General features: G+C 39.9%; 1 protein-coding gene across 12 annotated transcripts in view; it reads right to left on the reverse strand.

Annotated features, from left to right (window-relative positions):
• RBMS1 (RNA binding motif single stranded interacting protein 1) overlaps positions 1 to 24177 on the reverse strand; it is a 224940-nt gene that overhangs the window by 100598 nt on the left and 100165 nt on the right. The window contains exon 1 of one of the 12 annotated variants that reach the window (XM_040475176.1): positions 18051 to 18092. The exons of the other annotated variants lie outside the window; for them this stretch is intronic. Coding sequence (XP_040331110.1) covers positions 18051 to 18077 — 27 coding nt within the window. The 5' untranslated portion in view covers positions 18078 to 18092. Of the gene's footprint in view, positions 1 to 18050; positions 18093 to 24177 lie in introns of those variants that run through there. 12 annotated transcript variants of the gene reach the window in all.

Raw genomic sequence — 24177 nt, forward strand, 5'->3', positions numbered from 1 at the left:
AGGGAACTATCGAAGGGGGAGGAGGAGCATCCAAATGGGCCAGTTTCACCAGTTAGGGTATTTTCTCCGTTTCCTTTTAGACATCTGAGTGGCTCAAAGAGGGCCAGGAATAGTGGCTGTCAGAGATAAAGTTCCTGGCACAGGGAGCTGGGAAAGTACACACAGCTGAGAAGTGGGAGGTGAATTAGTGAGAGATGAGAAACTGGCCAGGAAGCAGATGCTCTTCCGGGTAGGCCAGGATGTGAAAGATCACCTATATTAATGAACAGCGATAGGGCCCCTTCACACACGCAGGCTCTTACTTCTCCATAATGTGGGAGAGACAGCCAAAGGGCAAATATCAATTAGTCCCATTTGATGCCAGGATATCAGGGCTTGAAATCACATGGCTAATTAGTTAATGAAACTGGTTTTCCTAGAGCCAGTGTCCCTTCTTTGAAAACAAGCTTTGTAGCCTCTAAGACTATGAATCTGAGCAACAGATTTATTCACTAGTTCTTTCCTGGATTATGGTTAAAAAGGAGAGGGCCATATTTTTGTGTTAGCTATTAAAATAAAATCTAAAAATAAAAATCTCCAATATACTTCACAATTAGTATTCTCCAAGACACTAATCAAACTGATCCTTGCATGTAAAGCCCCGTTCTTTGCATAGAAATCTCCTTACCTAAGTCCATGAATAAAGCATCATTTCCTTAGGCTTCAGATAAAAGAAACAAATTTAAAACTTGCATTGAATAAGATAAATATCTGTTGTATACAACATGACTGAATGAATGGACAGAGACCATGTTGCAGAAGTGAAAATAAACAAAGAGAAAAGTACTTATAAATAAAAACAACAACAACAACAACAACAACAACAACAACAACAACAACAGCATAGAAAGGCTTTTAGGGATGGAGGTGGTGTTTGTGAAGGAGATTAAGAAGAAGAACGAACAGGCAGGTGTTGAAAATCCACGGGAGAAAACATACCTTAGATATGGTGTGTGAATTCTGAGGTCATATTTTCTTTCAAGATCTCATTGAAAACAAAACAAAAACAAAACAAAACAAAACAAAACAAAACAAAACAAAACAAAAACTAGCTTCCTTATCATCCAAATATCTCTTAAAGATCTGGTTTGTGCTCCAGCATGCAAATCAGCTCAGTTGTTTGGTTCTCTCCAAGGTTCTGCCAAGAACACCACAGATGCCCCAAGTTGCCTACTGAGAACTCTGGGCCAAGGAACACACCAGAGTTCTTGTGCTATTTGTTCCTTCCAGGGTTTGTAACAGTGTTTATAAAGGGGGAGAATGCTAAAAACCAGCATGAACCCCCCGTAAATACAGTCAACAAATCTTTGACAAAAGAGCAAAGGCAGTATGATGGAGCAAAAGAGAGTCTCTTCAACAAATGGTGCTGGAGCAATGGGATGTCTGCATGCAAATTAGGGATGCCTGGGTGGCTCAGTTCGCTGAGCGGCTAACTCTTGATTTTGGCTCAGCTCATGATCTCATGGTTCATGAGACGGAGCCCTGCATCCATCTCTGCACTGACAGAGTGCAGCCTTCTTGGGAGCCTGTCTGCACCTCCCTCGCTCTCTCTCCCTCAAAGTAAACAAACATTAAAAAAACAAAAACAAAAACATGAATCTAGATACAGACCTTACACCCTTCCAAAATTTAAAATGCAAATCTGTAAAGCTCCTAGAAAATAACAGGAGAAACCCTAGATGACCTCAGGTATAGTGATAACTTTTTAGGTATTATATGAAGACAGACTCCATGAAATTTCATTGATTTCATTAAAATTAAAAACATCATTTCATTAAAATTAAAAACATCTGTGCTGCAAAGAAAAATTCAAAGAATGAGAAGACAAGTCACAGAATGAGAGAAAATATTTGCAAAAGACAGATCTGATAAAGGACTGTTATCCAAAATATATAAAGAGCTCTTAAAATTCAACAACAAGAAAACAAACAACCCAGTACGTGGGGTGAAGGTCTTAACAGAAACCTTACCAAGGAAGATATATGAATGGAAAATATGCATATGAAAAGATGCTCCACATCTTATGTTAACAGGGAACTGCAAATTAAAACAATATAAAGATACCAGCATATAGCTATTAGAATGGCAAAAATCTGGAACACTGACAACACCAGACGCTGGGGAGCACATGGAGAAACAGGAATTCTTGCACAGGCTGGCAAGAATGCAAAATGGTATAGCCACTCTGCAGACAGTTTGACAGCTTCTTACAAGACTGAACACACTCTCATTATACCATCTGGCAATTGTGCTTCCTGGTATTTACCTAAAGGAGTTGAAAACTTATGCTCACACAAAAACCTGCACCAGACAAATATAGCAGCTTTATTCACAATTGTCAAAACGTGGAAGCAATAAAGATCCCCTTCAGTAAGTGGAAGGATGTTCCTGTGGTACGTCCAGGCAATGGAACATTATTCAGTGCTAAAAAGACATGAGTTATCAATCCATGAAAGACATGCAGGAACCTTAAATGCATATTACTAAGGGAAAGAAGCCAATGTGAAAGGCCACATTTTATATGGTTCCCCCTATGTAACATTCTGGAAAAGGCAAAAACAATGGAGACAAGAAAAAAGATCTGTGGTTGCCTGGGGTTGGTAGGACAGAGGGATATACAGGCACAGAGGATTTTTTTGGTTAATGAAACTCTTTTACATGGTAGTAAATGGTGGAAACATATCATTATACATTTGTTCAAACCCATAGAATGTACAACACCAGCAGTGAACCCTAAGGTAAACTCTGAACGCTTTGAGTGACTCTGATGTGTTTATGCAGATTCACCCTTGGGGAAAAAAAACAGTACCATTCTGGTGAATGATGCTGATAATGGAGGAGGCTATACATTTGTGGGGGCAGGAGTATACAGGGAATCCGGGTACTTCCCTTGCAATTTTGTGTAAACCTAAAACTGCTCTTAAAAAAACAGTCTTTAAGACAGACTGGAGGCATTGGACGTAACTTATTCACCAGAAAACTGTAGGGACAAGAAAGTAAGTGAGGAGCTTAGGCAATCAGCTCAAAACTTCCCTACCAGAAAATACATTCATCAAGAAGGGAAAACTTTTTTTATAATATTTTTTTTTAATTTTTATTATTGAGGTATAGTTGACATTCAACACTATATTAGTTTTAGGTATGCAACATAGTGATTTGACACTATACAACGCTCACCAGGATAAGTGAGGTTACCATATGTCACCACACAATGTTATTAAAAGATTGCTGGTTATATTCCCTATGGTATATCTGTCATCACGATGTATTTACTTCATAATGGGAAGTATGTACCTCTTAAATCGCCTTCACCTGTTTCACCCATCCCCCACCTGCCTCTGATCTGGTAACTAACATTTTGTTCTTCACATTTATGAGTTTTCTTCTGTTTTTCGGTCTATCTGTTCATATGTTTTGTTTTTTAGATTTCACATACAAGTGAAATCATGGTGTTTGTCTTTCTGACTTATTTCCCTCAGCATAATACCCTCTAAGTTCATCTATATTGTCACAAATGCCAAATTTTCATTCTTTTTTAAGGCTGAATAATATATTCTTGTGTGTGTGTGTGCACATGTGTATCACATTTTCTTCCATTCATCTACTGATGGCCACTCAGCTTGGTTCCATACCTTGGCTATTGTAAATAATGCTGCAATAAACACAGGCGTGCAAGATATACCTTTGCAAGTTAGCATTTTTGTTTTCCTCAGGTAAATATCCAGAAGCAAAATTACTGGATCAAATGGTACTTCTATTTTTAGTATTTTGAGAAACTTCCAAATGGCTTTCCATAGTGGCTGCACCAATTTACATTTCCACTAATACTGCATGAGGATTCCCTTTTCCCTACATCCTCACCAATGCTGGTTATTTCTTGTCTTTTTGAAACCAGCCATTCTCACTGATGCAAGACACTATTTTGTGGTTCCGATTTGTATTTTCTGATGATTAGTGATGTTGAGCAGCTTTTCTTGTGTCTAGGAAGGAAACACTTTTTTCAACTTTTTTTTTTTTTTTTTTTTTAATTTTTGGGACAGAGAGAGACATAGCATGAACGGGGGAGGGGCAGAGAGAGAGGGAGACACAGAATCGGAAACAGGCTCCAGGCTCTGAGCTATCAGCCCAGAGCCCGACGCGGGGCTCGAACTCACGGACCGCGAGATCGTGACCTGGCTGAAGTCGGACGCTTAACCGACTGCGCCACCCAGGCGCCCCTAGGAAGGAAACCCTTTTAACAGTGGGCTCCTAGCTGTATAACCTGCCTCACATATAATGGTCTGGTATGGAACAATTTCTAAAAGAAAAAAGTAAGAGTTCAACAAATGGAAGATTGAGGATGAAAGGGTCTAGGACAGAAATGCTGAGGAGGGCTTCAAGAGGGGTAGATATGGCTGAGTGAGCTGAATACTGGTGGCAAATGGCAGTCTAGAAAGAAGGGGGTATGTGGGGAGAGGAGAAGAACCAACAAAAACAAAGACAGGAAAGATCATTGTTCGTGAAAGTGAAAAGACCAACCTTGGTTGGCTGAGAGGGCATCTAGGACAAGCTGGTGTTTGGGGAGGGGAAGGGACAGGAAGATGGTACAAGAAAGGCAGGAGAATAATCTAGAAATTGAGAGAGAATATGGACATGATATCACAGATTATTATTCAGAGTGTCCCAGGTAGAAAAGAAAATTTAAAGATGGTCAATGAAGAGGGTAACTCATGGGGAAAGTTAAATGAGGAAGTTCTTGCCCATCCTCTCTATGAAAAGGTATATAGTAAAGGGGGAAAAAAATGAGTGGATGAAATAGTCTGAATATCTGGATTCGAATCATGCCTTGGCCAGTAACTAGAACATCATCTGGGAGCAACTCTCTTCCTCATCTGGGAAATGACAGGTGAGACTACAGGATTCCCATCTTCCCTTCCAGCCTGAGAATTTGAAGGCTGGGTAATGTTGCTCCAACTAAGACATATCAAAACAGAACCCAGTCAGGCCCTTGGATACTCTGCTCCATCTGCCCAACAGCCAGAGAAATGGAGGAAGCTAAACAGGCAGACCCCGGAGGGAAGACTTGTACTCTGCATCACGCAGCTGGAAGACACAGCAACAGCAAGCACCCACCTGGCTGCCATGTTTCCTACCCTGCTCAGGCCAAGCACTGATTCCCTGTTTAGTCACACATGATTCTGAGAAAATATTATAAATATGTAAAGCTATACTAAAATTAAACCAAAGCTTAAAGGAACAGTTTTGTTTGTTCTTTTTTAATGCCATAATATTCAGAGTTCCCCAAACCAGGGTGTTCTTAAGGTGAAAATATTACAGCTGAAATCGCTTTAATAACACCTCTGTCAAGACTTTATGCTGGTTAATGGGCCAGCATCTTTTTGTCTCAACATGTCATTGGTACAAAAAGTTGCATTTCAATTCTGTTTAATCTCTTCTACAGAAAAGGGTCATGCAATAGCTCCAAGACCATCTTAAAAGAAAATTCAAAACAATAAACAAATTACACCCCAAAAAACCAGCTATTAGAACTCGGTAAACTTAAAATCCTGCCCAACTTCAGGTGTGAAATTAATTACCCTTCTGGATTCTGAATGCAGGTATGGAGGGTGGGGTTTTTTTCCCTCCTTCTGAGCCCCAAATGAGGAATTTTCAGATCTGTACCAGTTTTCTTCCTCAGCACAGAGCCTTGTGAAAAAGACAAGAACAAACTCTTCTTTTCCTTTTTACTCAAAATAACTTGAAAAACAGAAAACTTCCTAAGGGAAGTGCAGCATTGCCTTTATCATGACAGTTCAGAACACCTCTGCAATGTTCTGATTTCCTGCCTCACCCCAATGGAGTTAGGATTCCAGCATCGACAACTTCCTTCCAGCTGTTTTTAAAAATCTATGCACAGTACAGTTTGTATTTCTTGTAAGTAGAGACGTACTGCTGAGATTGCAAAGTTCTCAGGGTGGGAAACATTTTAAAATATTCCTTTTTCACATTAAACAATACTTATTGAAAGTATTATAAAGTTGTTAACTGAACATTAAAGTTAGAAAAATTATACAAGTCAGCTTACCCAAGGAAATCCCAATGAATTTATTCACTTTTTTTTTTTTTTAAGATGTGAATTGCCATGTGAATGAGCATGCAGCATCATGGGTTTCATAAACTCAGCCCTAGAGAAAAAAGCATTATCTGTACTTTCAGGAAACTACACAACTAGTATTTGAAATCTCATAACAATTTTAAAAATGAAATCTCACACTGTTGTCATCTATATATCGCCAAAGTAAAACATCATCACAGGAAAATTTGAGTTAATACAAATTTTGAGTTGTATTAACTCAAAAAATTAATGAATATTCATTTCTTTCTCATGATAAAATCCTGCAGCTTATATCTGATACACAGTAGGTAATTAGTGTAGAACAGCTCTTTATTATGTTTCTCTGTTTATCTCTATGTAAATGTCGGTGTATATATGTGACTGTGTGGGGGTAAACAGAAGGAAGGAGCCGGTTGTCTCTAAGATACATTGTCTCTGACGTATCTGAGATATACTGTCTTGCTGTCTCTGAGATACCTAGTCTCTAATACAAAGCACAGTGGCTTTAAAAAAAAAGAATCTTTTTTTGCCTGAATTCCACCTCAAAAATGAAATTTTTGCCTGAGGCGAAACCATATAAAAATGAAAGAAAAATTTTGTGAAAGTTATCTTCCTTTACCATTGTCAATGCACCTTCATGTTCTCTTTTCTCGTCTATTTCCCTAAAAAACAAATGCTGGTAGTGACCTACTAAATTAATTTGAGACCCCACTAATATAGCCCCTAGCAGGTTAAAAACCAAGGTTGTGTTGCATTTCTGAAACCTTGATGTACTTTTGAAGCACTACTCAGTTATTTCAGGTGAGGTCAGGATTGTGCATTTCTACCAGGCTTCTAGGCAATGTCCGTGCACAAGGCAGGACTCAAGACCGTGCTCTTGGTGTGTGAGGATGGATTTTAGAAAGGTCTCCTTCTGGCTTTAAGAAGGAACAAGCTACATCTCTTCACTAAAAGAGATAAAAACTTTTGATTTCCAATTCAGTATCTGCTCAGGATCACAAAATGTTAGAGTTGAGAGAAGACATAAGAGATAATGCAATCTAGTAATTCTCAATTGGAAGCATAACAGAATCTTGAGAAATGGTTGTGGGGGTTTACAGTATTTTAATTTTTATCAAAGGGAGCTTGGCTTTAATAACATTGAGGAACAATGATCTAATCTAACCCCTCAACCCAGAGAAGTCAAAGCATATATCCAAGGTCATACAGCTAATTCAAGGCAGAACTAGGTCTCCATTCCCACCACTACTGTCAAAAGGCACCAGCCCTTCTTTGTTCCAAGGATTGTACAAAAAATGATGGCACATGTCAAGTTTTCTTAATGAGTTTTAAAAAGGGAAATTGATATGGTAGTCTTATTAAGGCATCACAGAAAAAGTATGTATTTTGTATGGCCTCTTTTATCCCTCATATTTCATCTGTCAACTTCTAGATGACTTACTTGGATGCCCATGTCTGTGTTAGACATTTAGATTCCCGCTTAAAAAAAAAGAAAAGAGAAGGAAAGGAAATTCACAGCATCTATTACATTTATAATCCAAAACTCCTAAAAAATTATGAATGGCACCATTTCTATCTGTACATATTAAAACCTTGTGGATAGCATGCATCACCATTATCTGACCATCAATCTACAAGAAGATACAAAAATCAAACAGATTAATTACAGCAGCTTGTTGCCTTTCTGTCAGAGAAGTGTATTTAGGGTCAACTGGCAATTTAATAGGCTTAGATTAGAAACCTTTGAAGAATCATCAGAATTGTCCCCTCACTGTCTGATTTCCTTATATATTCACAGAATTCATATACTTAAAACAAGTAACTTCAGCCTCTCCGTTTCCTTATAAAGAAAAAAGAGAGATCTGTACAACTTTTCCTTTTGTGTATTCCAGCGTTGGCTTTTATCCTGAAGTTTGCCATGATTATGTTCATATTACTTCTCTAAGGTGAGCTGATTTTCCTCAACAGTCCAAAAAGGTATGCAAACCTTGCTCCCAGCAGCTCATTGGTATACTCTGGAAAGCTGTTACTTACTGTCTTGATCTGACTAAGCATTTCCCCATCTTTGCAGGTACAAGCTTTCAGACATGTCCTATCTCTCTTTATCGATACTGCATATTCGGACTGAGTACCCACAGCTACTTAGAGCTTGAGACCGGCCCTTTTTTTTTTTTACAGGGCCAGCCCATGCACTACTGTCTAATCATTTCAGGAGTGATGCTATCAACCTTGGAGTACCAAGACACGTTGGAATCTAACCAACTCCTGGCAAGGTTCACCCCTCTCTTCATCTTTCCTCAAGCAGATAAACTGAAGAAGAAGTGCATTCTGCGGTAAGTAGAATCTGGGAAACGGTTTCAGTATTTACAAAAACCAGATGCAATTTTGTTTTTCTTTCAGTCTCAAATTGTTTCACAACACTTTTTGTTTAGAGTAGGGAGTTATTACTCAAGATGAAAAAGAGTGAGGCTATTAATCTTCCTGAACACCTTTTCTGTTGCTAAAGTTAATCACAATGCACCAGCTCCATCACTGCTACCAAAATGAGCTAAATGTACATATTGCTAGTTATTACATTTCCAGAGGAAGTTTCTTTTCCAAGGAACTTGGGCAATCAAGTTACAGCTCTCTGGCATGGAGACCCAGAACTTCCACGTGTGTGGCGGGGTCAGATGTGGGGATCACATGCCCCACAGCAGCACAGCACGTAGACGTTACACTTGGGTTCTACAATCCCTTTTTCTTCTCATTATACTTGGTTTCATTATAATAGCAAATAAAACATCTTTTACCTTTGAGGCACATAATCAAACATGCAATCTTTCACTCCAGTCACAATTCCAGGTTAACCTAATTAGTGACAGGTATCCATGTTGGGTCTCACAAGTCTCTGGCCTTCCAAATGCACAAAACAAGAAAACACCACCACCCATTCCCACCAACCACAAAGAAACATTTACGAAGAAAATCGTGTCTAAATGGAAACTGACTTAAGAGACTCACACTCAATGACCAGTGACAGGAGACCAGCTCTCCTCACCTCCCTACCTAATCCAAAGCAGCCAGCGAGCATTTCCAGCACAGGAAAGGGAAAAACAGGCCAGAGCCCAAACACCGCTATGGCCCCCTGCCCAGACAGAGCAGAAAGGAACAAAGGCCCAGGTGTGGCCTGCAGCTACACCAGATCACTGAATTCAGTGAACACTGAGCAGTGGAATCAAAACTTCACAGCACTCCTACATTATCAAATCATTTTCCTAAAAAAGAAATAAATGCCAGAGGGGAACACAATTTTTAATTTTCTCTTGCCCCACAGAGACGTCACAAGCCCTAAAATTCACGTTCTTTGGATGTTTTCTTTACATTTTGGATCCAGATCTAATCTCAGAATGGTACTCTCTTCCCAATTTAAAAATCAGAGCATAGAGCAAAAGAATGAACTAAGAAGAACGGTGGATTTTATTTTAAGGATCAGCATCAGGCAATGTACCTTCTCACATGGAAGAAAAATCAGGAACGAACAGGCAGCCTTCCTTGCCTGCACCGTGGCCAGGAAGCTGATGCAGCAGGCCCACACCTCAGGGCAGTGGAGGACTACAGCAGCCACCCTGTGCTCCTCTCTTGCAACCCAGCAGTTGGTTCTAGTACAGAAGAACCGCTCAAAGTAAAACGTCACCCTACTTTCAGAAGAACTTCCATCACCACGGAAACTGAGAAGATACAAATCTAAAGGAGAGTTTAGTCTGGCTGGATATGTTTTTTAAAAGGCAATTCTGTAAATTATAAATATCGGGGTCAGAATTTATCCATCAAACCTTGGACAGGTCACCTCACTCTGAGGTCCCTGGAAATACATGTGGGAACCCTGCCTGAATTAGACACTAGCTACATCTCCATTCTTCCTTACTGCAAAACCCAATTCTTACCTTGCAGTGACAACTGATGTGCAAATCCCTGCTAGCGGGCTTTCCAGAAATAGATAAAAAGCCAAGACCAATGTTTTCCCCTTAACTGAAGGGGGTAGGTTGTAGCCATTTGCTTACTCATTTTAGTTGGAGCTATAATATTTTATCTTTTGGGGTGCCTGGGTGGCGCAGTCGGTTAAGCGTCCGACTTCAGCCAAGTCACGATCTCGTGGTCCGTGAGTTCGAGCCCCGCGTCAGGCTCTGGGCTGATGGCTCGGAGCCTGGAGCTTGTTTCCGATTCTGTGTCTCCCTCTCTCTCTGCCCCTCCCCCATTCATGCTCTGTCTCTCTCTGTCCCAAAAATAAATAAATGTTGAAAAAAAAATTAAAAAAAAAAATAAATAAAAATAAATATATTTTATCTTTTTCTTACTCTCAAAGTAATCTAGGTAATCTTTAAACATAGCTAGATAAGCAAAAACCAAGGGGGGGGGGGAAACCATTTTAAGCTAAGACAACTTAACTGAAAACATTTTTTCCCCCTAGAGAAATGTGTGTTATTCATAGTACTAATCATTAACATTGTTGACCATTTATCACGTTTCTGGTACCAAGCTAAGTGCTTTGTATATATTGTTTCATTTAACCAAAACAGGGTAGGTATGATTATCACCATTATACAGTCAAGAAAACAGAAGATAAAGGACTTTCCCAAGGTCACTGAGGAGGTAGCAGTCTGGTAGTGAGATAAGGTCTGTCTGACTACATGTTTAGGAGCTAAGCAGAAGGGAAAATGGTAATAAGGGACGCATGCCGTTAAGTTTCACTGTTTCGGTGGCCTGGTTGATACACAATTGCTCTAATTAAGGCTTTTGGTCATGGTTACTGTCACAGTTACTAAAAATCTTCCTAACACCCATCAGTAAAACAAAACCAAAAGGTTTGGCTCAAGAAAGTGGTTGCCAAACAGCGAAACTCAGTGACACGTCCTTCTTTACTCCAAAACTAACAGGACAACATTACTGTGAGGGAATATTGCTGGAAAACACTCAGGCAACTTGCTTTCCTTTAGATCTTCTCAATATAGGATATGTAATCTCAATACATGTTTAACACTTTCTAATATGATATTTCTACGTTTGAATTAAAGAACAAATCTCCCCCATTAACCTGTAAGCCTTTTGAGTACACATGGTCACGCCCTGTCTGATAATCCCACTCTGCACCTCGGACCCAGGGCTTTGTGCATTTGATGAGGAAATAAATAATAGACTGGCATACGTCAGAAAGCATGTAACTGTGGCAGGGATTCAAACACTGTATGCTGAACAGCTCTCTGGTACAAGGAGGTAAGAGGAGTCAGCAAGAGTAAGATGGGGGAGGAACCTAAGTATTTTGGAAAGGAGTCTGACATCTAGGCAGAAATACATCAATCATATCATTTTTTTTTAACTGAAACAAGACCTCTACTTACACTGGAATTCTATTTCCTCTCTAGACTGAAGCATCTCGGGAACAATGGCCCAACTCTATGACTTTTAAAATTCCTAGTTTAGACTTCAAGACACCAGGGACAGTAGACAAATTATGATTGATAGTGAGAATTATAATTCAGAGAAAAATAGGAGTCCTAATAATCTTAATCGTATTGCCTCTGGATACATCAGATCTGTGGGAATCTGTCTTTTCAAAACAGATTAATCAGAATTACTATAAACCTTCAAGAAGATGTAATCACTTTGGGATCCTACTGCCTTTGGTAATGGCCACATCTGGTCAGGCAGTTGTTATTCATTCTTGCCAGGATTCGCTTTATTAGACTCTCAATTGAAAAATGACACCTTCGCTCCAATCCTTTTAATTGATTTTTAACCTTAGAGAAGTGTAAGCGAAAGAGTTATTTAGAAGACTAACTTCTTAATGGAGTCATCTAAGTGGTCTGGTAAAATTCTTTCGGATGAATGATACCCCCGCCCCTTCCAGCAGGGCTCTAAAAAAAAAGAAAGAAAGAAAAAGAAAAACGCTACTCCTTGAGATGCACTGCACCTCTTTATATAAAGTTAATTCAATATAAGTGTAGCCATGCTAATACAATTTAATGTAATTAGTTTCCATGAGGAAATTTAAAACTCAGTTTGTACACTAACTACAACATTATATACCTGCATTAAGCTATTCAAAAGTTAAAAGATAAAATAGAAGTGGAGAGAAAGTGGGAAATGGCTGTATTAGTTTCCTAGGGCTAGTGTGGCTTACAACAACAGATATTTACTCTCTCACAGTTATGGAAGCCAGAAGTCTGACATCAAGGTGTCAATGCTCTCTTGGAAAGCTCTAGGGGCAAATCCTTCTTTGCTCCTCTGGTTTCTGGCAGCTCCTACTGTTCTTTGCCTCTTGGTGGCATAATCCCAATGCAGCCTCTACGTCACATGGCCATCTCTTTGTGTCTCTCTGTGTCTTACCCTCTTTTTATAAAGAGACTGGCCACTGGATTTAAAGCCTACCTTAAATCCACTTTGATTTCATAGCAAGATACTTCAACTAATGACATCTGCAAAGATCTTATTTCCAAATGAAATCACATTCTGAAGCTCTTGTTAGATATGAATTTGGGGGCACAGTCTTCAATCTACTACAGCAGCTTTCTCTAAAGCTCGATTTTGACTCTCTTAACCTTACTTTTAAAAACTTGGGATACATAATCAAAACACGTATAGAGTGCTGCACCTGGCTGGCTCAGTTGGGAGAGCATGCAACTCGTGATCTCAGGGCCAGGAGTCTGAGCCCCGTGTTGGGTATAGAGATTACTTAAATAAAACTTAAAAAAAAACAACAACAACAAAAAACGTGTAGGGGTGCCTGGGTGTCTTAGTCGCTTAAGCTTCCGACTTTGCCTCAGGTCATGATCTCACAGTCTGTCAGTTCCAGCCCTGTGTCGGGCTCTGAGCTGTCAGCTCAGAGCCGGGAGCTTGCTGCAGATTCTGCGTCTCCCTCTCTCTCTCTGCCCCTCCCCAGCTCACACTCTGTCTCTCTCAAAAAATAAATAAGCATTAAAAAAAAAAAAAAAGTGTAGAGGATTATTTTACATAAGCACCCACCAAGTTATATTATCAATAATTCTTTAACCATAATTAGATCCAGAAAGAAACTTATGGGTCATCTTGCCCAGCCTCATATCCAAACTAAGATGTTTTCCTATGGTGTGGAAATTGGGGGTGAAGGCAGGGCATCATTACAGACCAGCAGATGCCCCAATTTGACATTTCTAATTGCTACAACATATAAGTTGTCATAATTTAAATCTTTAATGATAGCTATTATCCCTCCAGTGATATTCCTTTAAGGCTACAGACAAATGACACTAACCAACAACTCTGGTCAAAACAACTTCTAAGGAGGCAATATAGCAATTAGAGTTGAAAGGATGGATTCGGAAATCAGACTGCCTCAGTTCAGATCCCACCACTGCCATTCACCATGACCCTGGGCAAATGATTTCACATCCGCACATTTCATCTCTTCATCTGTTAAGTGAGGACGATAGCATCTATTCTAGCTTGCAGAATGGTTACAAAGATTGCACAAGTTCATCAGGGTAAAATGCCCAACCCACAAGGAGTGCTCAGTAACTGCCAGCTGCACTTGGGTTCATCTTTCTCAATATCCAGATGGCCGTGAGGGCTCAGCCCAGTGCAGGCACCCCTAGACTGAATCTTAAAACTGACTAATAAGTAGTTTTCTCAGTCCTTCTCCTGCTACTCTGAGGCTCTTTCGCCCATAAAAACGAGGGGGAAAAATGGAGAAAACTAAAAACAAAAATGAGTTCAAAGGGGAAGTTGCTGCAAAAGGCAGGTAAAATGGGGGGTGCGGAAGTTGGGGAGGATTTCCCAGGAAAGGCTCCCTGGAAAAGCTGGCCTGATCAAATCTGATCAGTCCTCATATTCCCTGGACTTTTTTACTTAGGTTAGGTTTACCACTTGAAATTCTAACTAGGGATGCATTAAGTTACGGCCCCTCTTTGAAATACCAGAACTTCCAAGCTACAATGCGGGAAGAGAGTCATCACTTAGGACAGCTGAGAAGCATTGGCAAGACGATTTAAAGGCGGGCCTATGTTCCGTTTGAGTCAACTTGAATAACTTCTGTTATTCTCAATCTTCGGAGAGAGAAGAGGAAGAGTACAAAAGGCCATCTGATTTACATTTTTCATTATGATTATTAGAAGTGAGAAAGCGATTTTTTCCCTCTACTTAATGTACCACATGACAATGCTCTGCTCACAGAGATGCATAACTGGAGCTGTCGCTGCCAGTTCTGAAATTCCATTAGAACACTACAGGCTTTGAAGGTAACCTGGGGTTCTAACTACTATTAATAATACTTCAACAGGAAAACCTGAGAACTAAACTACCAAATCCAACGCTTCTGTGAAAACAAACAAAAAAAAAAAACCACCAGTGTCCTAATTAAAAAAAAAAAAAACTCACCGTAGAGATGAACTTTTGGATTAGAACTTTTAATGTCTATGCAGTAGGATGATCTCATTTTTTTTAATCTAAATACGTAATTTTATTAAATGTAGGCAAAGCTATATTAATGGTCTAAGCAGCGAAGTCAGTTTTTTGGCTAATACTCATTTACGGCCAAACCAACCACACACGCCTTTTTACACACTTAGTTATACTCCATTTCCCTCAGTATTTTTCACTGAACTGTTAAGACTTTGATTATTTATTCCTTTTAACCCTCCTTTTGTTAAACTGCGCCTATTTTCCAGTGTGCTGGTATCTTCATGCTAATTGTTATTCTACACAGATCACCATGCCTCCTAGCTGGACATCATCTGAAGAACCGAGAAGCGTGTTTCCTACATGGCATACAAGTTGCTGTTTTCAACAAATTTTATCACAGGATATTCACTGTCTGGCCTTTCAAATCCTAAGACTGCCCTCATCTCTTGATTTTCCTGGTTGCTTTTCCTTTTCTAGCTACTCAATAAACCTATATACAGTTGTCAATACAGAAGTTCAAATTATCACCATCCTGTCACTCGCTACAGTAAGCAGGGCTGGGGAGGTGGTTAACAGTGGAGAAAAGGCTGAGGCAAGTAAAACTGCACTACAGTAACCATTCTTTTTATCACACTGATTCTCTTTGTATTCTTTCCCTTAGGAGGGAGGAGGAAGAATTGGGAAAATCTCAAATTTTAGCAGGAGCTTTTTATTAGTAAATGTTATTTCCTAATATTAACAGTAACTGCTAAGTTTTGTGGACTGTGGCTGAGCAAGCAGAGGAAGTGTGTTTGAAAATACAAGGAGCAGGTGCCACTGTCTGATGGGACAGTCCTTCACCTGGCGATGATTATACATCCATCCAACTGGGGCAGGAGATGGGGGTGGCGGTGGGGGTCTCTGCAGTGGTGTCAGCCCCGTCCGTGCTGTCAATGGCAGTCTTGCCCACTCGGGGCGTAGAGCAGATAGGGTAAGGAAAAGGGTCAAAGAAAGACAGAAAATGGAAACTGACTCTCATCACGCACTATATTTCGGGCTCTGAAATGTTCAGAATTTCTCCTCCCCCCCAACAAGGCAACACACAGACAGAAATGGTATCTACTTCCCCCAAGCCCCCAACACACAAACACACCACAGGGAGTTACTTTAAGAGAAGAGAAAAGAAGAGAGGAGAGGAGAGGAGAGGAGAGGAGAGGAGAGGAGAGGAGAGGAAAGGAATCCATGGCAAAAATTTGACAGGAAAAAAAGAAAAAGCTGGTCTGTATCCTGAATTTCAAAGATTTCCATCTGGTCCTTACGGCTTCTGCTTGACCCTGGAATCCTAGTTGGCTCAACACAGTAACAGACGCCTGCGAAACCACTTCCAGTTTCTTATAGAAATTCAGAACGGCTCAAATGCATCAGCCCAGCTAAGTCCAGTACTCTGGCCAACCAAGTTTCCAAGGGACACGCGTGGTTAGTTTTTCTGACGTCAGTCATAAGAGATGTATCCCAATTTTTCTTTGGACCCAATTTTGACTTGGTTACTCATAAATTTGTCATTCTCTACTTGGCACCCATTTACATTTCCTGCCTGCATCATCTGTGGACTTAAAAGATCACTGCTTTATAAGACAGCTCATTCTTCATCACTGAAAGATTCAAACAAGCAGAGCTTCTCTGAGGATTATTTTACCCCAGTGGTCCTTAGATTTCAGTGAGCTTCTAAATCACTTGGAGACCTTAAAATAGCCCCACAGTGTCTGAGGATGCCTGACGCAGTGGGACCCCAAAATGTACATTTTTAATGAGAACCCCAGGAGATTCTGATGCATGTAGCCCTGGGACCACACTTTAGGAAATGCCTCTAAAAAGGGTAGAACCAAGATAGTGTGTCTTTGAAATTTAGAGTCCTGGTGTTCCTCCTACTGGGGGGTGGGGGGAGAAGTCTATTCTATGGTCTCTACAGCTGATCTGAATCTTCCGGGCACTGGGGCTCTCCTAGTCCCTTATGCCCCAGCACCCTGACTTTGTGACTATGCCACTCCCAAAGTGGCCACCATCTTGTCCCCTGCTCTCCACAGTGTCTATCTTTCAACTCATCCAAATGACACTTGATCCTTTCACTAGCCAACAGGAAAAGGCGTCTCCTGGTTCTAAAACTGCACACTCTCTGGCCACACCCTCCAGATCCTCTTTGCATCAGCTGATCTGAGCAATTTCCGGTTCCTTGATCTGACAGTTCTGACCAACCCTCCCTCAGATGTGAGAGGGTTTCCTGGCTCTTCACTAATTGACATGCAGAGTTCACTGTCCAGTTCTAGGTTAACAACTCTATGTACGTACTTCACTGGGTACAAACAAATACAAACCCTCACCTTGGATGATGCCCCTGGAGGAGGTCTTCCACAGTGCCCCTCCTACACAACAAGACCTTTCTGTTCCTATTCAGTCATGCAGTGAATTCCACACGTGTTCATTTTACAAACCGTCTCAATCCTTACTTTAGTTTTTGTGACTGTTTGCGGCCAAAAACCTCAGAAGGTGGTTGCTTTTGTAAACCCAACAACCTCATTTTGGGCAGAAATGTACATTCCCTGACACACAGCACTGCAGTCACTGATAAATTCTTGCTGAAATAATGACTAATAAATAAGTATGCTCAACTTCACACACTGGATGTGTTGCTGAAAAATTCTACATGACCAAATCCAAGCTTTAAATGCAGCAAGGAAACAGGACTTTGAAAGAAAACTTGAGAAGAAAAGCAGCAAATGTTGTGCCCCGAATATATATTTAAAATGCTACGCTACATAGACTGAATGTTACAAAGAAATACAGGCTCCAGTGCTCAAAAATATGAAGTAAACTAGTTGGTAATGAGAAACACACTCAAACAGAAGAACAACTCATCAACTAAGCAAAATTCATATATAATTTACAAAAGGAAGAGAAATAACTGATTTACTGTTTTTGTAAAGAGAAAAAACTAATTTATTGTTTTTTAAAAAAACTGCTGGCTGGCATTCAAGATGTGTCCTAGGTTTCAAAGGGAAAAGAAAAGAAAAGCAAGAAGAAGAAAAAAAGAAAAGAAAGAAGAAAAAGGGCATCTGGGTGGCTCAGTCTGTTAAGCATCCGACTTGGGCTTGGGTCATGATCTCATGGTTCGGGAGTTTAAGCCCTGAGTCGGGGTCTCTGCTGTCAGTACAGAGCCCATTTGGGATTCTCTGTCTCCCTCTCTCTCTGCCCCTCCCTGGCTCTCGCGAGTACTCTATCTCCCTCTCAAGCAATAAATAAACATTAAAAAAAAAAAAAAAAAAAAAAAAGAAGGGAGAACAAGAGAAGGTTGAGAATAACCAAAGTGAGGTACCTCTAATGGAGCCTATGAACATCTTTAAATTTTTGTATAAGACTCAAGAGGCTTTAATATCACTTCATATTTCCACAGAACTACAGCTCTATAATAGCTTTCAAAACAATACTTGCAAATGACAAGAACCTTGCTGTTATATGAAGGACTTACCTCATAACTACAGTAACTCATTCCCATTCCAAGTCCCTAGAGGTAACCTGATGCCTTAATGGGTAGTGGTGCAAATCATCCTCTCCTCAATAGAAAGGGCATTACTGCTTCTCCACTCCGCCTACACACAAACCCCAACTGAGATGTAGTTGATAGAAAACCATCTCATCAGAATTCTGTCTTAATGTAACAGCAGGAACTGAAAAAAAAGGAGACTAAGCACAGTGATCATCTTCCTGGAAAAGGCAGACCTTAAATTTCAATTTAAAGAAGAGAGGAATGTGAACTTGAAGAGGAGAGAATAGAGTTCTGTGGCCATTTGTGATAGCTTAACGAAAGCTTGGAGGAGAGGAAGGAAAAACAGACTGCAAGAAGCAAGGAAAAGACTTTTGGCTGGAATGCCAGGTACAGACTTGGGCAAAGCCAATCAGAGGAAGGAGCATGTTAGTTACTCAAGGTCCTTGAAGACTATGGTTCATAATGGACATTTCCATAGCTATTTTACATGATTAATTCTGTAAAGAAATTTCTTTTATCCTGTAGGTTGAAAACAACAACAAAAAGTTTCCTTATATGTTGTGCACAACAGGGCCACCAGTATAATACTTCTTTTTAGTCATGAAGCATTCTGGCTTTATCTTGGGCCCACTATGGTGCCCAATTGATGAGTTTTGACTAAGATGAATGAATGTCTGGTAGCAGGTTGTTATGAGATGAATTGCCGCTCCCCCCCAAAAGAGAACACTGGAGTTCTAACCCACAGTATCTTAGAACATGATCTTATTTGGAGATAGGGTCTTTACAGAGATAATCAAGTTAGGATGAGGTTACTAAGGTGGGCCCTAATCCAATGACTAGATCCTTACAAAAAGGGAAAATCCGGGCATAGAGACAGACACATAGGCAGGAGCATGTCATGTAAAGATTGGGGTTAGGAGAGAGGCCTGGAACAGATTCTTCCCTCGCACCCCCAGAGGGAGCATGGCTCTGCCAACACCTTGATCTTGGACTTCTCTTTCAGGCCTGTGAGAAATAAATTTCTGTTGTTTAAGAACTCAGTTTATAAAATGTTGTTACAGCAGCCCTAGCAAACTAATTACACAAGTGCAACAGTAGTTTTGCTTGGACCAGGTTGTTCTGATAATAATTAGTAAAATACAAATTTAGCCAAAAATTATTTTTAAAGAAAAAAATTAACATGTTACTCCCTAGATGCTATTTCTATTTTACCATGGCTCTTGTCTCGTCACTTCAGAATTACGGCCAAGCCTTAGCGATTCAAAATACAAAAAAATGACTAAGGAAGTATTGATGACACAGATACATGAAGGATGCCTACCCAAACAGAATCAAACAAATACTTAGTCAAGACTGAGCCTTTAATCTAAAACCTTCTGGTCAAAGCTATGAATCAGACCTACATTCACTTGGTTTCCTTCTTTGTCTAACCTGTTTTGATGGTGCAAATAAGTATCATTATTATCTGGTTTGAGTTTCATTTTCTTCCAATTCCTTCTGTGTACCTTTCGGTAAAAGAGCCAACAAAGGATTCTATAGATGAGGGGTCTGCAAACTACTGTCCACAGGCCAAATCCCATCTGCCACTTGCTGGAACACAGCCATGTCCATTTGTATATGCATTATCTATGGCTGCTTTTGAGCTACAAAGGCAGTGCTGAGTACCTGTAAGAGAGACCTTATGGACTGCAAAGACTAAAATATTTACTATCAGGCTCTTCACAGAAAAACATCTGCTAAGCCTAGCTACCCACAGTGCTATGAAAAGTATTAGCAACTCCTATGTAAACCTTTCCTGACTGTTTACCTTGATTGTCAACAATCCCAATTCCACTAATATTTTCCATTCCTAATCCACACATTGAACTAGAGAACAATGAAAAGAAGATCCCCTTTGAACTTGAAATAGCATCTTTTTTGCTTGAATTTATCTTAATGTTCTCTAGTTTTCCACATCCCTTTTAAAGAATTAAAACCAAATTTGGCAAGGAATTGATGCCAGGAAAGTGGAAGATATACTTTCTTTTCTTCACTACGCTGCCTTAGTACCCCAGTAAGCAGCTCAATATGGTCTGTTAAAGGGTAGAAGAAATCTAAGGTGACAATCAACACAATGACAAAATTGATCAGCCAACTCAGAATCTTATTTCTACCATGGAATCAAATCAAACGTACCCAGAAATCAAACAGTCTAAGTTCAGGTCATCTGGAACATGACAGCTGTAGGTTAAACATGTTGGTACTATGAACTTCTCAAATACCTGCCCTTCATATGGCATTAATTCCCACCTTATATACTTATTTATATACCTGCCCCAGAGCCCCTACTGGACTGTAAAGTTGAGAATAGGACCGTTTATGTATTATTTTCAAGGCCTAACATAGCAGTTGGTCCATAATGGACTCTAAAAAATTAAATGAATGAATAATGATCCAGGCTGGATTTGTTTGAAAAGATCCCAAACTGCACTGTCAGGATATATGGGTTCTAGTCCTGGTTTTGTTATAAATAAGCGGTGTGATATTGAAACATTCTGACCTCGGGGCACCTGGGTGGCGCAGTCGGTTAAGCGTCCGACTTCAGCCAGGTCACGATCTCGTGGTCCGTGAGTTCGAGCCCCGCGTCAGGCTCTGGGCTGATGGCTCGGAGCCTGGAGCCTGTTTCCGATTCTGTGTCTCCCTCTCTCTCTGCCCCTCCCCCGTTCATGCTCTGTCTCTTTCTCTGTCCCAAAAATAAATAAAAAACGTTAAAAAAAAAAAAAAAAAGAAACATTCTGACCTCTAAAATAAAGACTTGGAAAAGCTGGTATCTTAAGATTTATTTAGCACTAATAGTCTACGTTTGTTTTTGGTTTTTTGTGGTACACATGATATAACAGACATTATTTCGTATCACTTCATCCAAAACACTAGTATCATCACATCACTGGATTCATTGAGGGTTAATTTTCATGCTGTGGGCACAGAAAGAATCGATGATGGTCTCCGAAAGACACCTGCCCACAAGGCAACTGAGAACCTTAAAATACATAAAAAGAGAAATGTTCCACATGAACTACTGTGACTGAAATATCTTAATTATAAAAAAGGGGAATAAATTGGTCGTTCACATTTTTCAAGAACACAGAGAAGCATGTCCTGGAGGGGCCTTCCACACAGCGGGGTTGTAAAGTCTTCACTGTGGTTTCTTCTATACAGGAACTTAACCTAGAAACCACAGAGCAAATTCTGCATGCCGTAATAAGTCAGGCAGGAAGGGGCTAAAAATATGTAAATTTGTCTACCCACAGCCAATTATACCAAAAAAAAAAGAAAGAAAGAAAGAAAGAAAGAAAGAAAGAAAGAAAGAAAGAAACGATAAAACAAATTTAGAGGGCAAGGGAGGGCATTAATAATTAGAATGTGTGGGTTTTCTAGATCACTGATATTTTAAACTAGATTGATTTCCCAAGTCAGTAATCATGATTTCATAAGTGCTTCAAGAAGCAATAAAATAGGTGGAAAAATGAACCCTAAGAGATAAGAAATTAAAAACAAAAGAGATGATAGCTGGTAGATTCCAGTTTATTTTGTCCAAATGTAATGTGAAGCATACCATCCCTAAAAGCCCACTTATTCAGAAAATGATTTTTAAAAACCTCATATGAAAACACAGTTATAAGGATGTGCCACACTTGAAACAGCCAAGACTTTTAAGGTAAGGTGGTGGAGAACTAAGAATCAGAAGACTGAGACTTTTCAAGCTGTGAGACATTGGACAAATCACTCACTGTCTCTGGATTTTAATTTCCTTGTGGGTCAGTTAAAGAGGTTGCACTAGACAGCATCTAAGATCCTTCCAACTCCAAATGCAAAAGGTTCCTTAAATAAATGTCTCCTAAACATTCCCACAGAATATAGGTAGTAACTATTCTAGGACAAGTAGTTCCAAGATCAAGTAATTCTAGGAAATGATGAAATGCACAAAGCTGGACAAATGTCTTTATTGCAGGACTTCTCAGAGACTTTTTTATGCTAATTTATACCGTTACTCTCCCAGACAATACCATATAGTATGTAGTATTTCCCAAGTTTCTTTGAACACTGAATATTTTAATTCTTGGAACACTTTCAACATTTAATAGAATCCAAGTATCTTAGTGAACACAATTTGGGGAAAGCAGCTTTAAACAATACACTTCATGAATTTAAAATCAGACGCTGAAAGAAGCAAAATGGTCACATAATAGTTTAGGGCATCCATTTCAGAAACTGTAATATCACTACAGTGTCGACATGTCACAAAGCACTTTATCTTACATTAACTCATTGACCCTTCACTCTAGAAGTCAGGGATGGAGAGAAGAATCATTTCCATTTTACCAATGAGCACTCAGTTTCACTTCTAGATCTTTCTCATCACAAAGTATTTTCTGCTAATGAACAGAATGATCCATCTTCCACCACTATTATCATTCCAGGCTTTCCTTGACCCATCTTCCAATGTCCTCTTGTGTAAACTGACTTGTTAGGTGACACTCTAAGGAAAGAGAGAAGCAGACAGAGCCCCTATGCCAAGTACTGTGCTAAGAACTGTCACATACATGATTCACCTAATCATCTCAATAACATTAACTATTACATCTAGTTTTGCCTCTGAGGAAAGTAAGACCAAGAAAGTTTAAGCAATGTGTTCACAGGGAGCTTGGGTGGGTCAGTCAGTTGAGCATCCGACTTTGGCTCAGGTCATGATCTTGCGGTCTGTGAGTTCGAGCCCTGTGTCGGGCTCTGTGCTGACAGCTCAGAGCCTGCAGCCTGCTTCAGATTCTGTGTCTCCTTCTCTTTCTCTGCCCCTCTCTTGCTCATGCTCTCTCTGTCTCTCAAAAATAAATAAAAATGTTAAAAAAAAACATTAAAAAGAATTAAAAAGAAAAGAAATGTGTTCTTTATAACTGTGAACTAATAAATGATAAAGGTCCACACCCATATCCACTTTTTTTCTGTAAAAGCAATACATGAGATCCTTCCCGCTGATGGGATGGAGAGAGAAGCCCTGGAAGCTGGGTAAGGATCCAGGTTATATATCCATTCTCTCAGGGATTTGGAGTGAACAACTGAAACTGTCCAGGTTCTGTGAAATGAGGACAAGAGGAAATACCTCACAGAGGTGTTGTAGAATAGAGATGATGAAATGTAAAAGTACTCAGCCATAGGTCCAGTGCACAGAGAGTGCCCAATAAATTTAGCCCCTTCCCTTCAGAACTCACATGTTTTGTGAGGAGAAATAATTAGATAGTTCAGATGCTAAGACACTAAATAGAACGAAAGGCAGAGAAAGACATATAGGTGTATCTGGAATGGTGTGTAAAGGCTCCTGGAGGAGAGGTCTTAACAAAGCGGTGATGGTGAGAAAGATAGCACTGACAGAGCCAGAAATCCACCTGACTTTCTACTCTGAAGTGAAAAAGAATCTAAGTTTGGACCCAGGAAGGAAGGAAGGAAGGAAGGAAGGAAGGAAGGAAGGAAGGAAGGAAGGGAGGAAGGAAGGGAGGGAGGAAGGAAAAGGAAAGGAAGTAGGGAAGCCGGCCGGCGAGTTGGTCCAAGAAGTGATGGAGTTGGGATCCACACCCATTTCCACCTTTTCTTCTTCAAAAGCAACTCAGATTTTCTGAAACAGTTTGACAGTGCATTTTAAAACTTAAGCTGGACTTGTGGTTCAGTTAAAAAAAAAATCAGTATTTTATTTTGGTTTGTGGTTCATGGTTCGTTGAAGTCTGTTTGAAATATGATTTGATTTACACAAATATTATAACAGTAGAGATAGGGAGGTATAAACTATACAAGAGCCACATCTGTATAATTATAACCACCTGAGCATTTACTGCCTACCAGACACATTATCTCATTTAATCCTCCCAGCAGCCCTACAAGGTAACATCCTGAAACTGCTCCACCTTCAAGATCTTGACCCCAGAACGTCCTCTCAAATTTCTCCTTCCTTCACTCCAAAGGACTTGTCTTTTTATCTTATTACAACCTGCATGCCCTTCCCTGTTCCCAAAGTTTATTATGTCTTTTCATTTCACCTGTCTCTTTAACCTCCATAACAGTGCTCTCAATTTTTGTACAG

The sequence above is a fragment of the Herpailurus yagouaroundi genome, unplaced genomic scaffold (assembly GCF_014898765.1).
Source record: "Herpailurus yagouaroundi ecotype Mexico unplaced genomic scaffold, PumYag 140, whole genome shotgun sequence".
NCBI classification, from domain to species: domain Eukaryota; kingdom Metazoa; phylum Chordata; class Mammalia; order Carnivora; family Felidae; genus Herpailurus; species Herpailurus yagouaroundi.